Genomic DNA, 14,864 nt, shown 5'->3' with positions numbered 1-14,864 from the left:
GCAGGACACAAGGGGTCTTGTGGGGGAAGATTTCATATTCTGGTAGAGACTTAAGGACCTGAGTACAGTGAAATGATGGTTTTTTTACTCTCCTCTGGGCTTATTTTGCTTCTGGTATGGGAGGAACCGGCAGCGTCTCATTCATGCAGTCTCTGGGAGGAGGCTGGGGGCAGCTGTGTAACTGGAGCCCTTTGCACCTCATAAATCTTAGGCTGATGAATGGAGCAGATCTTTGGCCCATGTGTGGCAGAGGCACCAGGGAGAGAGGTGGGTCTGCTGCTAAAAGCAATGACGTATTGCCTCAAAAATACTAATAAGGGCAAAATGAAAAGCCTGCCCCTTCCCCAGGGTAGGGCGAACAGTGCTGGGTCTCTGCCTCGGGAGCTGCTCATCTCAGGGGTAACACCCCCGACACTGCTCCCGGCAGAGCGTCCCCGGGTGCGGGCAGGGAGGTGTCCGATATGTGAGAAGCGGGATAAAGGCACCGGCCTGATCCTGTGACCAAAGGGCAGCAGCCTTAACCTCCACGGGTGGGAGGGAAGGTGCAATCTGAGCCCTGGTGTCCTTCGAGCGTGACCTGCCCAGGCATCCTGGGGACGACCACGCTGCCCTCCATCGTCCTTGTGGGATGTTGAGGCTTGTGGGAGCAACCCCCTCTCTTGGCCTTCATCTTTGCACGAGAGGAAGGGCCAGAGCTGGGGACGAGGTGGCCCCAGCAGCCCATAGGTGTTGGGAAGTGCAGAGGGGGGTTACTGTGCTCCTTTCTGGCCCAGGAGCTGGGAACAGGGCTGCCTCCATGCCACCGCCTTCGCTCCAGGACCCTTCCTGGAGAAAGCCAAAGTGAGTCCTGGGAGCATTAATGCAACAGGGAATAGCCACCGCTAGCAACTCCAGCAAAATGTTTTCTCACGCCTGGCCATGGCTTAGCCCCCAGCCCCAGTTTCAAAAGCTCTGGCTTTCCCCTCCTGCTTGGCCAAGCCAAGGGTGCACCATGCCCGGCTCGGGACCAGCAGCAAGAGGCCCCGCGGTGGCCACCCGCTCCTGTCCTCTTCTGCCAGAAAGGCTGGCACTGCACAACTGGGAAAAGTTGCTTTTATTTTAATTCCTCTTAGCAGCCACCCACGCTGTGCCCGTGGGGACAGGCAGGGTCAGCTACCACAGGAGGACAACAGGCCCTCGCTGACCATCTCAGAACTAGCACCGGGACCACCCCAGGACCTTCTCCGTGAAAGGGGAAAGTTTTTAAAGGCTTCTCGGCTTGTGCCTTCAAGCATTCCCTTTCAGAGGAGCAGCGAGCGGCCACTGGTGCGCTCACAGCATCCCCTGTCTCTATAGAAACAGCACACTCAGAGCACAATGCACAAGGTGGGTACTAAAGAAAATTCAGCAATTATAAAACACAGATTATCCTTAATACTTCTGCCCATCACCCATGCCAGAAGGGACCCGTGGCGTTGCAGTCACGTTCCCTCCCTCAGGCAATCGGGGCACTGGGCAGTGCCATCAGTGCCCTCCCATCAGGGTCTGCCTTTAAATCCCAGCAGGACAGAAATGGGCAGGGCTGGTTAACTGCTAAACTGGGGGTATTTTAGGAAATTAGAATCAGTCCTTTGGGACTGGCGAGCTCCGATCTGCTGTGCATCACAGCGCGCTCCCCAGAATGGGTGCCTTGGTTTGAAGAGCGCTGAGGAGCAACTTCTGAGCAAGCAAAGAGGAGGCAGGTCCTGGGGCAGCACTGGCCAAAGAGCCCTTCAGGGCCCTTAGGAAGCATGGATTGCAAAATAAATAAATAACTGCTGCGTGATTACATTACTGTTGCTGTAGGGCTATCCCGAAGGCTTTATTACCAGCTCCTTAATTGGGGTCTGCTTGAACTAATTCATTCAAAGAAGCAGCCAGGGGCCAGACCGGATTGAAGAGCGGCTGTACTGAATTCATTCCCTAACGGGTGGTCCACCTTCTCTTGTGTCTCTGAAAAATTTAAGCAGTTGTTCAGCATCTTCTTCAGTGACCCGAGTATTACTGATTTAAAGGTACCACTATTTTAATTTTAAAAACGTGCTCTTTGCAGGCTTGTACCACCGAGCAGAAGCCAAGCTCAAATACCCTGCTCTGGTTGCAGAGAGGTACTGGGTGCCCTCGTGATCTTTTTTTCCCTTTTTTAGGGAACTGATGGTGTTTTGTGGGTCCCTTCCAACCCAACACATTCTATGATTCTATGGCCCTGGGGCCGGCTGGCTCCCAGGGCACTGGCTGGGATCACAAGGGAGAGGCTCTCCCAAAGATCCATCAGCATGGTCACGCTCTCCTCCAGCGCAGGCTGGCATGGATGCCCAATTTTTCCCCTGAAAGAACTTTTTCCACCACCCAAATCTAGACATGAGGTAAGAAGACAACCTGACTGGGGCTTAAACTGAAGATTTTGGTAAGTTATTTAAATTTCTGTGTTTCGCAGGAGTAAATAGCCCTTGCTGAGGACCCATCTGTACACTCTATAGAGGTGATTACTCCATGGCCTCTGTCATCAATACTGCATTGGAACCAGCCGGATTCAGGTAAGCATGATGGATGTGGTGTTTCCTACACTGGAGGTCTCTGATGAGTGCTGTGAGCTTCAGCCAACCCGTAGCCCTCCCAGCCCATAAACATCACTCATCCCTCTCCCACCAGCCCTTCCCCAAGCAGCTGCCTCCTCCGTCCCCCTCCCTGCACTGCTCACAAATTCATCCCGCTCCCCAGGGCTCTGCGGCAGTGCCAGGTCTCCCCTCTCCTGCCAGAGGACTTGTTTGCTGTGTAATCGAAGAAAGCAGATGGCATTTTACCAGGTCAACAAGCACTGGGAGGGCTTTAATTAAGAAACTAACAGGTTAGATCAAATTGAGGAGTGTCTTCAATGTGGTGAGTTATTTAGGAGTAGTAGATTCTCTATTTGGTGGCGTATTTATAAACTTGCAGCCTACGCTCAAGCTGTTGAGAGTAAATAAGTGCTAAGAGTAAAATGCAGCTTCAGATTTCATGAGCAGGGTGGGGTGTTGCAGGGTACAAGGTAATCCAGGCACAAGCTTGAAGGGGCTCTTTGATTGCTTTTAAGGAATTAAGGTTTTTATTCAGACCCTGGATATCCAAAGGAAGTTACAGGAAGTTACAGTGGTATTTCTTTTAATTACTTTCTGCTGGTGATTTTATTTCCCAACGGCATGCAGCTGCCTGTCCTCTCAACCAGCATCTCCTTAGCAAGCTGAGTGCTGACCTTCCGCCTCCACTTCCACCTAAAACTCTCTCAAATCCTCCTAATGGGTCAAAGTATTGTGGGAGGAAGGAGCAGGAACTCGTTCCTCATCTGCAGAGTTTAATGCTCTGGTGCATTTGCTGGAGATCTCGTGGTGCCGGGGGAATTTTTCTGCCAATTATTTCTCAAAAAATAACAAAAGATCACGCAGTGCATGGCAGATAAGGGCAGAAAAGGGAGAAGAGAACTGGAGTTTAATTGACTTCCGAGTATGTTGAACAAAAATTTCAGAACTATCAATTAGCTGTTGGCCTGGGGCTGAAATTTAATTAAGAGAATAGTGCTTTTAGGATGTCTCCGGGAGAAAAAAGGCATAAAGGGGAACAGCGGACACTGGAAATGTGATGCCGAGGTGGAAAGATCCTGCTGCAGATGCTTCAGAGTTGAGCTGCTACTTGGGTTTGCAGAGATCAAGGCTGTCTGTCAAACTGCACATCCCATGCCTGAGGAATGCCTTAGGTCAGGATGCGGGTGGGTTTCTGAGCTCGGACAGTAAATTCTCTTCCCACATGGCCTCGGGGCACAGCTGGCTTTCCTGCTGCTCTCTGACCCGCAGCCACAGGGTGAAGGGCTGGGGGATACAGGACAGCCTGTCCCCAGGGATATGCTGCCTGTGCTTGACGCCCAGGGAGGCACCATCCTCCCCAGCCCCCCGAGGGCAGCTGGGCTCTGCTTTGCTGCCGTGATCTAGTTATTGTACCAAAGCAAACAGCACAGGGATGCTGAGTCCCCGTCCCGGCTCTTCCTCCTCTCCAACCCAACATGTTTGCAGGGTGTCACCAATTTACCGCACTACTAAGAAAGGTTAATTTGCTCCTCTCTTCCTTCCTTGCCATCCCCCATCCCCTTATAGCTGTACAGGTTAGGTGGCTGGAGGGCAGGGAGGGAAAGGCGAGAGGAGAGGTGGGATACTGCTCGCCGTATGTCTCTGGCTGTCAGGGACAGCTATGCCGTGTGTGCACCCAAAGGTGCCAGCGTGCTCAGGGCCCTGCACCCCAGGGAGCTGCAAGGCACAGTTAGCTGTGAAGATGAAGAAAATTAATTCCTGTGCTGGCTAGACAGGGCATGGAGTGGCTTCAGGGGAAGCAGCTGTTACGTTTTGAGGCGATAACTCTGATGCATCGGAAGGAGAACTCATTAGCTCAAGAGCCCAGCTTAGCTCTGGGCTATGCAATAAATTGTTCCTGTTAGCCTCAACCCAGCCCACGTAAGAGCTGACACTCTCAAACCTCAGCGCTGGATTTCACCACGTCCAGGGGACCAGCAGCAGCCCCAGGGCTCCCCTTCTGCCTCCTGTGCCTTACCTGTGTGTTACTTCAAGGTCCTTACTGCCCTGGTTTGGCTGCAGGTGCTTTTATCCATTTCTTGTTCTGAGTTGCTAAGGAAAAATCTAAGGGAAAAAAAAATCTGTACTAGAGAAAAGATTGTTATAAGCAAATTGTTTCATTTCCTAGTTTCTTTTGCTAAGTGGAACAATTTTCTCACATTATAGCAAAACGACTTCTGTTTTCTTCAAGAAGCAAATCCCAAATTTCTGTACAGAAATACTGTGACAACAATAAAGAGGAGCTTCATTCCTAAATTCCCAATATACACAAAAGAGCGCAAAAATGACATGAATCCTTAAATTCCAAACACACACCTTTACACATAATTGCAAAAAACAATGTTCTCTTCCCTCATCCTGCAGTTATTAGGGGGGCAAAGTAGATATTTTAACAACTCACAATACAATAATGATACATGGAAAGCCACCCTACACCAAAATGAAATGGGTCCTGGACAGTTCCTGACACGCTGGTGCGAGGTGAGGTCTTCTTCTGACTTGCCCAGGGAAGTGGTTTCCCATAGAGGCAGAATGATCACTTAACATCTTGTGCTCTTAAAAGTTATCACATGGATATTTTCCAAAGTGGATGCAAAATTCTAAGACCTCGTAACACTGTAGTTTGCTGAAAACCGGTGTTGACTAGTGAGGCCGAATTGGCTGTTCAAAGAATTTTTTACAGTCACTTGAGGGTTACTGGTGGTTGACACTTGTTTTATTTGGCAAGAGCCTAAGCGTTTGGCTCATGTGTAATCTTTTTCCTTTTGTTCCTGTACAGATTGTCTCTTGCAAGTCTGGGGCAAGCGTCCGTGGGCTGGTTTCTTGGCCACCGCAGGTTATGAATATCTACTTTGCTCCCAAGATGACAGTGGCAATAAGTATTGTTAATGTCTTACAGTCAGCGTGTCACTTATCACAAAACACTTGATGGACTTTTACAAATTATTTTCAGGAAATAAGAGAATTGCTTCACCTGCCATTGAAATGCAACTGTGGCTGGGATGGAGAGCAAGACTGCTTGATGGTACGCAGCTAAACCACACCGGGGCTTACAGGACAAGGCTACGATATCCAGCTGAAGCAACTAGAAGAATTTGGGCAGAAAAGGTAAAATTATCCAAAAGAAGCTTAGGCCACAGTGTCAGAAGTATTACTATTACCTTAGGGAATACTCATTATTAGTTTGTTCATTTTTCTGTAACGAATCCAACTGGTCTGGACCTTGGGTGTATGTGCTACCAGCACAGCAATGTTTCCAGAAGCATGGCGCGAGGCTCATGACACCCAACTTCAATCATTCCTAACACAGGAGTCTCTGCCTGAGAATCCCTTTACAGTCAATGGCCAGAAATAGTCACATAGAATCATAGAATAGAAAATCATAGAATGTATTGGGTTGGAAGGGACCTTTAAAAGTCATCTAGTCCAACCCCCCCTGCAGTAAGCAGGGACATCTTCAACTAGATCAGAAGTTAAAGACCATCATCTTGGGAGGCATTCATCCCCCTCTGAGGTAGGTGTCTTCCTCAGAGGACTATGCTGAGATAAGAGCCACTTTCTGGAAGTGCCTAATTGTCCCTGTTAATCCTAAAAGGACCTTAGAGGAGCGGCTCATATAGGGTGTCTGTGGTACAGGCATGTAGATTCAGGTAGGTGAATCTCAGCCTATAAGAAAACTGGCCCAGCAGAAAGAAGGTTGTTTTTTTTCCTTGAATGCCCTTCTCTTCCTGGATTTCCTTTCAATGTTCTGGCCCGACTCAACAAACGGTTGCACTTGCACATAACACAGATTAGCGTTGCACTGCTATATTTAACTACAGATTCTTTAAAGATGCTAAACATTAACCTGTACCTAACACTTCACCAAACAAGAATAAATTAGCGTCGAGGAAAAGCAAATTAATTTGCCTCTAAGAATCTGTTTTGTTAAATGCCCTGGAGAGGTATTAAATTTAGCTTGCTGCAATGCCAAAGCAATTTCTGTTGGCACTTTCCCAACACAGTGCATACAGCCGCGGAGCTCCCACTGCCTGTGCTGTTTCAGGGTCCCAGGATTTCTTTGGCAGGCTTGTTCTTCTTTGCAGGTGCAGGGAGACTGTTCAGATCTTCGTGTTCGGTGACAACGTGATCGGAGCTGTCATGACAACAGTCCTTCGTAACGCTGTAGTACACCGGGGCAGTGTATGGCGCAGGGTTCTCAGTACTCTTCTCTTCACACTTGCATAACTTCCTAAAGGCAGCCCTGAATTTCTGTGACATGAGGTTGTAGATGATGGGGTTGATGGCACTGTTCAGGTAGATGCACATGCGGCAGAAGAGAAGGAACCAGATGTTCAGGTACGGGGGGTCCATGAAGGAGTTCACCACCACCAGTGTGCGATAAGGCATCCACAGAAGGGCAAAGAGGACCACCACGACAGCCAGCATTTTGGTGACCTTGCCAGGGGGGATATGCAAAAAGAGAAACAGTTAGATGATGCCACATCTCCAGCAGAGCTTTCCCACCTGGAGAAATGGTGCAGACAGATAATTCAGTCTACATATTGCTTAGCTCTCTCTTTAAGTGTTCCAAATAGGCACCCAAACCATGGGACTATTCCTCTCTGAATCCATTTTGCTCATGAAATAATCTTGCATGAATAAACCCTTAAATGACAGGTTTTCACCTACCATTGAAGAACATTTAAAGGTCTTTAGGGCAAGCATCCACCAGCAAATCTGAAAATTGCACATAACAATAAATCAATGGGGAGAATAACTCATGCAAAAGTGGGGTCCTAACTTTTGGGGGTGCCATGGGGTATATCCCAACTCCCTGCTGAGGATCTTCTGGTTTCCTGTGCCAGCTATGCTGTTCCCAGGGATATGCTCCTGGTACAGAGCAGCGCTGAGAGCAGAGGAGACTGCCTGGAGTCTTACAGAAATTCCTACTTGCGCTGATATGGGAGTTACTTAGCTAATTGGCATGGGTTATTTTAATTTGCAGCACACTAGGGAAGTACTACATTAACATAATAGGAACAAGAAGATATTGAGAATTCAGAAGTGAGCAGTAATTGCCCTCAGCTCGACTCAAGCTTGTTTAAGAAAATCAGGTTTTGTACTGAAACTTCAGTGATCCTAATAATTTCAACAGCTATTTCTGGTAGGCGACAATTGTCCTCCAGCAAATACTTACAGAATACACATGTCCCCAAGGAGGAAAGTATGAGTAAACAGTGATGCCACACGCATATTAAGGCAGTGGCGTTTCCAACATCAGAAGGGGAGTTGTGCAATGACTCCAGTTCTCGATATGGAAATAAGCACTTGGCTCGTGTTCACAGTCTCTCAGCTTTTCGTGGAGTGGTGTTTTTTTTTTTACTTAGTCATGAGTATGCCTTCCTGTAATGCTTTGACTAGAAATTGGGGATGGTTGGTAGCGGCAACAAAACTTTCCCTACAAGAAAGGGGCTATTGTCAAGCTGAGGCCAAAATAGAAGTGGTTTGCTGTGTGAGGACACTTCCCAGAATAACATCTTGCAGTGATATGGTCAGTGCTGAGGCTGTTGCTAAGACTTCAGCATGTTTGCTGCCACAATTTGTTGCCTTTTGGGAAAGATGTGAGAGATTGTACAAGATGTGTCAGTAAAAGGTAGCTTCAGAGCTTTTCAATGCCTCTTACAAGGGCTGGCTGCATGCAGAAGAGTAAGAGCCTTCTCAGAAGCTTTTGGTTTCAAACCACCCTACCTAGCGTGCAACTGCTCGGGTGATAATCTGGTTGATAGAAATACTCCTGAACAGGTAGGCTTGGAGTGGAGAGCAGCTGCTTGGCGCACAGTTGACCATGGTCAAAATCTCTACGTACCAGCATGGTTGTAGCTGCTGGGACAATAAACCCCTGAGCTTCTATACGCTTAGCCCTGCGCTCTGTCAGGTCTCCCTTCTGCTGGGAGAAAGCTAACAGATTAATACTGCTCACGTGCTTTCTCCTGAGACTGAAACATCTTTGGCTTTTTTACTGTTGGAATTCTCTGCCTTGTTTTACTGTTCAGGAGCCCACGGTGATGGTGAACAGTGATCTGAACTCTGCACGGAGTGACAACACCAGGGGGAGCGTATCCTTATAAGGCTGAAAAGTAAGTTCATTCCAGTCCTTTCTGAGACCAAAAGAAATGTTGTTGGGAAAAGAACCAGTGATTCATCTGCTTTTTAGCCATAACTGTCCCTGCTTTTTCCCTGGTTGTTATGGAAATGCCGGCGGTGCCAGCGAGCGCTCGCTCAGCTCCTGCCTGAGCAATCTCCCAACGCCTCCCTCCAGTCCCCAGAAGACCACACAGGGCTCTCATCCACAGAGCGTTTGCTGCTACGCGTCCCACAGCCCTGCGACAAAGCGATCTTTGTCCTGGGAGGGGAAACCGGCTGGAAACAGCACCATGAGGATTTATTACCTCCGTCTCACTAAACGCCTTCAGTGCTCCCCGAGGGCGCTGCATCCAGACCACAAACTGGGATGGGCAGCCCTGCCCTGAGCTTGCTGTAAGATTGAAATTTGCCTTTGAAAGTCAACTATCTGTACTGGCCGTGTTCTCCTGAGTGCGACTTTAGCAAAGTTGTGTTGACACAGGATGTCTCCTCTGGATAAAACCTAACAGTCTATCCCAAACTCGCTCTCATATCTCCATCGTGGGGAAAGAAATCTCCAGCGCTGTCTGCGTGCCTGGCTAAAACCTGTCTCCATGCCTTTCCTCACTCCACCTTGCTGAAGCGAGGAACTATACCACACTTGAGGTGCTCTGAACTTACTTCTGGTGCTCATCTAAAAAATGAACCTAATCAGCACCGAGGAGTGTTTGGGACATTTATCCCTAACTGAACTGGACCTGAATTATGCCCCAAAGAAACCAGCTGCACTCAAAAAAAGCCAGAGCTTTGCTGTGGCCTCGAGGCATCCCTCAGGGAAGCACTACTTCAGGGACAACAATTTTTCCGACAAGTGTTTTGCAACAACTCTGTTGTACATAGTGTGTGCACCCAACAGCTGTAAAGGAGCTATGGATAGAAGCAAGACAAGGGTTTGTAGACAGGACAGGATGTTTTACTAGAACTGTCGATATTTAGCTGAAAAACCACTTTTGAGCACATAAGCCAGTGCTGTTGCTGGATGGCCAAGGATATCTGCTGTACAGACCCCTGACGACATCCTGGGTCCCTCTGCCAAAGCAAAGGGGCAGCTCATCTTCCACCTCCATGGGTCAAGCCTGCTGTAACTCCCAGAGCAAACCACTGTGAGCGTCCTTCTTGCTCCATACAAGATGGTCAGCATCTTGCATCCCCGCACAGCCCTTCCAACCCATCCCCTCTCGCAGTGCTGTGTCCAGTCTCTCCCCCTGTCCTGGAGGCCACAGACTCTTCTCCCCATCCAGTGCTACCCCTCCTTGTCCAGGAACCACCATCCTGAGCTGCAGCATCCTTTCTTAGGAATCCCACTCCCTCTAGTGGTCCCTCTCCGGCAGGTGAAATATGCGCTTGGAGGTGGCTGGTGTTTGTATCTGTGGCCCTTTCTTCTATAAGTGATAAATACAGCAAAACTCACGCCTTGCATTGTCCTGCTCTGGACTTATGTGTTTTAGAGGCACCAGTGAAGAAACAGCATCATCTTCATGCTCTGAAAAGCAAGCGGTGCAGCACTAGGGCTGCGTAGGAGCACACCCACAGCAAAACACCCCCAGCCATCCAGGCTCTTTATAGTCCAGGGAGAAAAATGGGCAACTATGGGGTAGCCCCTTTTGGACATCTCCCAGGGGACTCTGGGCGTGGGGCCTGGAAGGGCCGGTTCCTCTATAAAGAGAGGCCAGAGGAGGAGTGCTGACATGGATGCCTGTATCGTGGTCCTGAGCTACACACACCCATCGCCTGTCCTCCCACCCTGCTCTGCTCTCCTGGCCAACAGATCCTCCAGAAGCCAAACCCACCCTCTCACACCACTGGTCTGTGATGGGAATCCGGCAGACTGTGCACCATCACCCCAACAAACTCAAAAGGTGTTTGAAGGGTTGGGGTCCTGTTTTGCCACACGACTGGGACGCAACCTGCTGTCTGCAGGGTCCTGTGAAGCTCTCACTGCAGAGGTGAAGCCTGTCAGACAGCAACACTATTGCTGTTTCGGACCAAACTGGCAAACCTGATTTGTAGTGGCATCTTTAGTGGTTTAGTCTACACGGCAATTGCAGTTTAAACAAGCTGCACCTGCGCTTTAGTCTTCCCCACTGGTAGCACATGCATGACTTTCACAGCCTCCTCATCACCCTGCCAGATTGGAGACCACCAGCATTTGTCATTTGAGCAGTTTCCGATGCTGTGTCCTCATTTCTGATGCTCAGGACAAGATCCTTTACCCAGGCGCCCCATGGAATTCCTGGTGACACTTTCAAGGGCTGTCAGCACTTCTCAGGAGAGCATGAGAAGTCAATGGCATTACCTGTCAGGCTGCCCTTTCCTTTCCCTACTGGCCACGGGTGATTAATGAGCAAGGAAACCTGCCTATGAGCTCCTCAGCCAGCATCACCTATTATCAAGCAGTGTCCGAGTTGAGTGCCATGTGTGTTTCTTCTTTCTATAAGTTTCCTCTGGTTTTGAGGGCAGTGATGCCATGGCTATCAGAAAATCAGAGAGGAAACCTTTCCTCTGGTGAAGATGACACAGGACACAGGTGTCCAAGCTGCTTCTTTTTAGGTCTCATACTTGCCCACTGCATGGGGGCTTTTTGCCATTGATTTCCTTGGAGGTGAACCTCTCCTGGAGAAGACCAGTCAGGTCCCTTCTGTGCCTCTCTCTTGCCCTTGCTAAAGCCACGTTGGTGGGGTGTCCCACGGACCCGGGTGCTGGAGGTGCTGAGGGGGCCATAGTCCCCCCAGACTCTGCCCTGCCCCTTCACATGGGCACACGCAACTCATGCAGCTCTGCTGGAATGAATGGATTTAGCTACCTTCTGTCTCACATCAAAATCCCTTTCTTAATGATCTGCCCATTCCCCAGCGCCCAGCCCATGCCTCCCCTCTGCTCTGCACCCACCGCCCCGCTGGGGTCCTGCACACTGCAGCATCTCCCCGAAATATCTTTCCTGTGGCCCTGGCTGCCCCTGCTAGGGACACAAATTGAAGGCAGAATCAGTGCTGACCCCTTGGGGTCTCTGGAGGCCTCTTTCCTCTCTGGGTGGTTGGGTTGTTGGTTTTTCCCTCATAACCATATGCAGAATCATGATTCACTGCAGCTCCTGCTCCTCAATCCATTGCACCACCAGTAAAAACCTCCGGCTGGATTTCAGTGCTAAGGTAGATGCTCTGACAGGACCTGGGTTTGTTATGCTCGAAGCACTCCTCTACACACTGCCCAGAACTCTCATCAAAATAGCTGTGTGGTTTTACGTCGCTTTTGTGCACAGAAAACTTATTTCTGCACCAAGCATCCAGCAGATCCCCTCAGCAATTAATCAAAAGGTTAAAGTTGAACACCTGGTTTTGTCCCCTCTGATTTTTATGGACAGCCATATAAATTTCCCTCTGATTATATATCAAATGAAGCGATCTTGTCCTATGCCATATGGAACTTGTGAAAGATGTTTACGGAAAAAGTTGGATTGCGGCCACCTCTGGGGTGCAGCACCAACCCGTGTGGCAGCCGACTAGCCCACAATGCCACCTGGGGCACAGCTGGAGTTACTTCCTCTGTCACTCTCAACACTGTTTGCTTTGAAGGGCTGCTGGTGTGAAATCAGAAGGAAGCATTCAACAAATCATAGCTGGAAGCCCTGGGAAATTGCTTTACAGTTTAAAAACTCGGTGCCATCTTTATTCCTAATGATGCCGGCTCTGCGATGTCAGGCCAGCCAGGCGAAGTCTCTGCATGCCAAGATATTTCAGAAGGTAATGATGATCTTGAGAAAACCCCCAGTGTAACAGAAAAGAGAGCACAAGATGCTTCCAGGAGCTGGAGCACCCGTCATCCAGCCCCATAAGGACTGACGGCCTCGGACACTCAACCTAATGAGGCTGGAGCACGCTGTGTGCAGCACGGCCACTCAGCGGCACAGCCCCGCAGCCGTGGCTCTGGAAGCAGAGGTCCATCAACCCACACCTTTAGGTACTGCCTTGTAGTATCTCGAAGCCTCGCTGCCGGACACCCTGCCGAGGCTCCGGCAGCAGCCAGCAACCCTGGGAGAGCAGGCAAGTAATTTTGCAGAAGTCAGGATTTGCTTTAAACCTTTCTGTGCCAGAGCAGAAGGGAGAAAAAAAAGCTGATCTGAAAAGATTTAGAAGTTCATGAAGAAATACACGTTCTCTGGGCTGTTTGCTTCCCCTCTGCAACTGAATCGTCTCTCCTGGGGAATGGAGGTTCCTGTGCAAGTCGGGCAGTGAGATACTGAGTTGGAAAAACAAGTGCTTTAAGACAGGCTGAAGCATATTTCAGGCTGTCTGGAAATCAGGTCCTGCTCACTCCAAATGACAACAGAACTGGTGATTTCAGAGACTTAAGCCAGATTCCCAGATTCAGCCCTTTCCTTTAAAATAGTCCATGCCTTTGCCTATGCAAAGTTTGAAATTGGAATGGGCTGGTCTCCTGCAAATGGCCAGCGAGCAGGCAACAGTGTCCCAGGTCCCGAATCTGACCTGTCCAAGGAGATGGGGCAAGAGACTGATTGTCCATTTGGACAGAGAAAGAGGAGGACCGACGGCAGGAGGTAGGAGGAGAATCATAGAATCACCTAGGTTGGAAGGGACCTTTCAGATCATCTAGTCCAACCATCAACCTACTCTGACAAAAAAACATCACTAAACCACATCTCTAAGCACTATGTCTACCCGTCTTTTAAACACCTCCAGGGATGGTGAGTCGACCACTTCCCTGGGCAGCCTGTTCCATAAGAACGGAGAAGAGACGGGGAGCAAGCAGGAAGCTGAATGACGGAGGAGTCACAGAGGCAAACACACCACTATGACGCTGAGGTGCCCTCCCTGCCTGCAGGGACCAGGGGGCTGCAGCTCACGAGGCAGGGGTTCACACCAGCTCTCCCCTCCCTTTGCTCCTCTAAACCTGAGGTCGCCTGCCGAGGACTCTGCCTCAGAGGTGAGTCCCACCGGCATAATGTGACTCCCCTCCTCAGGGACGCAATCAGTAATTAGTTATCCAGCAAACATCCCTGCACTCCTGCCCCTCCCGAGGGATGCTGGAGCCCTGTCTCGCCCCGCTGAGCTCAGCCAAAGCAGGGGGAGCGCGTCTGTGCTGCCAGAACCCATCTGGGCTTGGCGGGGGGTGGGGGGGGCTTCTGTGCAGCAAACCAACCCTCTCCGCTACCTCCACAAAGGGAAGCAAAATACTGGGGCACCCCACCCCCTGCCAGAATGTCCCTCAAAGCACTGAGCCCCTGACAGCGCTGCCTGCAGCCCAGCATGCCCCAGCCCGGTGGGGAGCCCCTACCTGCTTGCGGGAGCTCAGGGCCCCCTTGTTGCTCCGGCAGGAGAGCTTGAGGGAGCCACCCTGGTGTGTGGAGCCCAGGCAGGAGTGCTGTGGGGTGGCAGGCAGGGGGCTCATGAAGAGGATGCGGGCGATGAGGCCGTAGAGGACAGTTGCCAGTCCCAATGGGATGACATAGAACACAGCAAAATCCAAGAAGTAAATGGGCATGTAAAGGCTTCTGGAGACGCGGTAGCCGCAGCTGACCTGTGCCCCATCCGAGAAGGTGACCTGGGTTGTGTCCACCAGGAAGAACCACATGAGGCAATAGAGGGAGGTGAAGAGCCACAGCGAGGTGATGATGCGCTTGGCGCGGGACACGGTGCACAGGAGCTGCGCTTTGATGGCGTGGCAGATCGCGATGTAACGCTCCACCGTGAAGGCGGTGATGGACCAGGCAGAGATGTTGATGCCCAAGTACTGCAAGTAGGTGATGCAGAGGCAGCCGGCGTAGCCGTACACCCAAGAAGCCACCACTTCCGAGATGTTGGGCAGCCCGGCCGCCAGCAGCACGATGAGGTCAGCCACTGCCAGGCTCACCAGGTAGCAGTTGGTGGGGGTCACCATGTGCTTGGTGCGCAGCACCACCAGCACCACCATCACGTTGCCCGCGATGCCCACCCCGCAGATGAGCAGCACCAGCAGGATGGTGACCACCTGCAGCTCCAGCGGCTGCCGGGGCATCCTGCCCAGGGTCTGGTTGCCGCTGCCGCCCAGCGCGGCTCCGGGGCTGGCCGAGCCGTTCTCCATCGGCCC

The 14,864-nt window shown here is 50.6% G+C and overlaps 1 protein-coding gene across 1 annotated transcript; it reads right to left on the bottom strand.

Moving 5' to 3' along the window:
• Positions 1-4,843: 4,843 nt before the first annotated feature.
• LOC128916555 (thyrotropin-releasing hormone receptor-like) lies at positions 4,844-14,858 on the bottom strand. Its single transcript, XM_054218447.1, has 2 exons — positions 14,073-14,858; positions 4,844-7,052 (listed from the first exon to the last, which is right to left on the bottom strand). Exons 1-2 carry the CDS (start codon positions 14,856-14,858, stop codon positions 6,657-6,659), a joined length of 1,182 nt encoding a protein of 393 aa, XP_054074422.1. The 3' UTR covers positions 4,844-6,656.
• Between the last annotated feature and the right edge of the window lie 6 nt (positions 14,859-14,864).

This window comes from Rissa tridactyla, chromosome 12, assembly GCF_028500815.1.
Source record: "Rissa tridactyla isolate bRisTri1 chromosome 12, bRisTri1.patW.cur.20221130, whole genome shotgun sequence".
In the NCBI taxonomy this organism is placed as follows: domain Eukaryota; kingdom Metazoa; phylum Chordata; class Aves; order Charadriiformes; family Laridae; genus Rissa; species Rissa tridactyla.
This window is presented reverse-complemented; position numbering and strand designations above follow the sequence as displayed.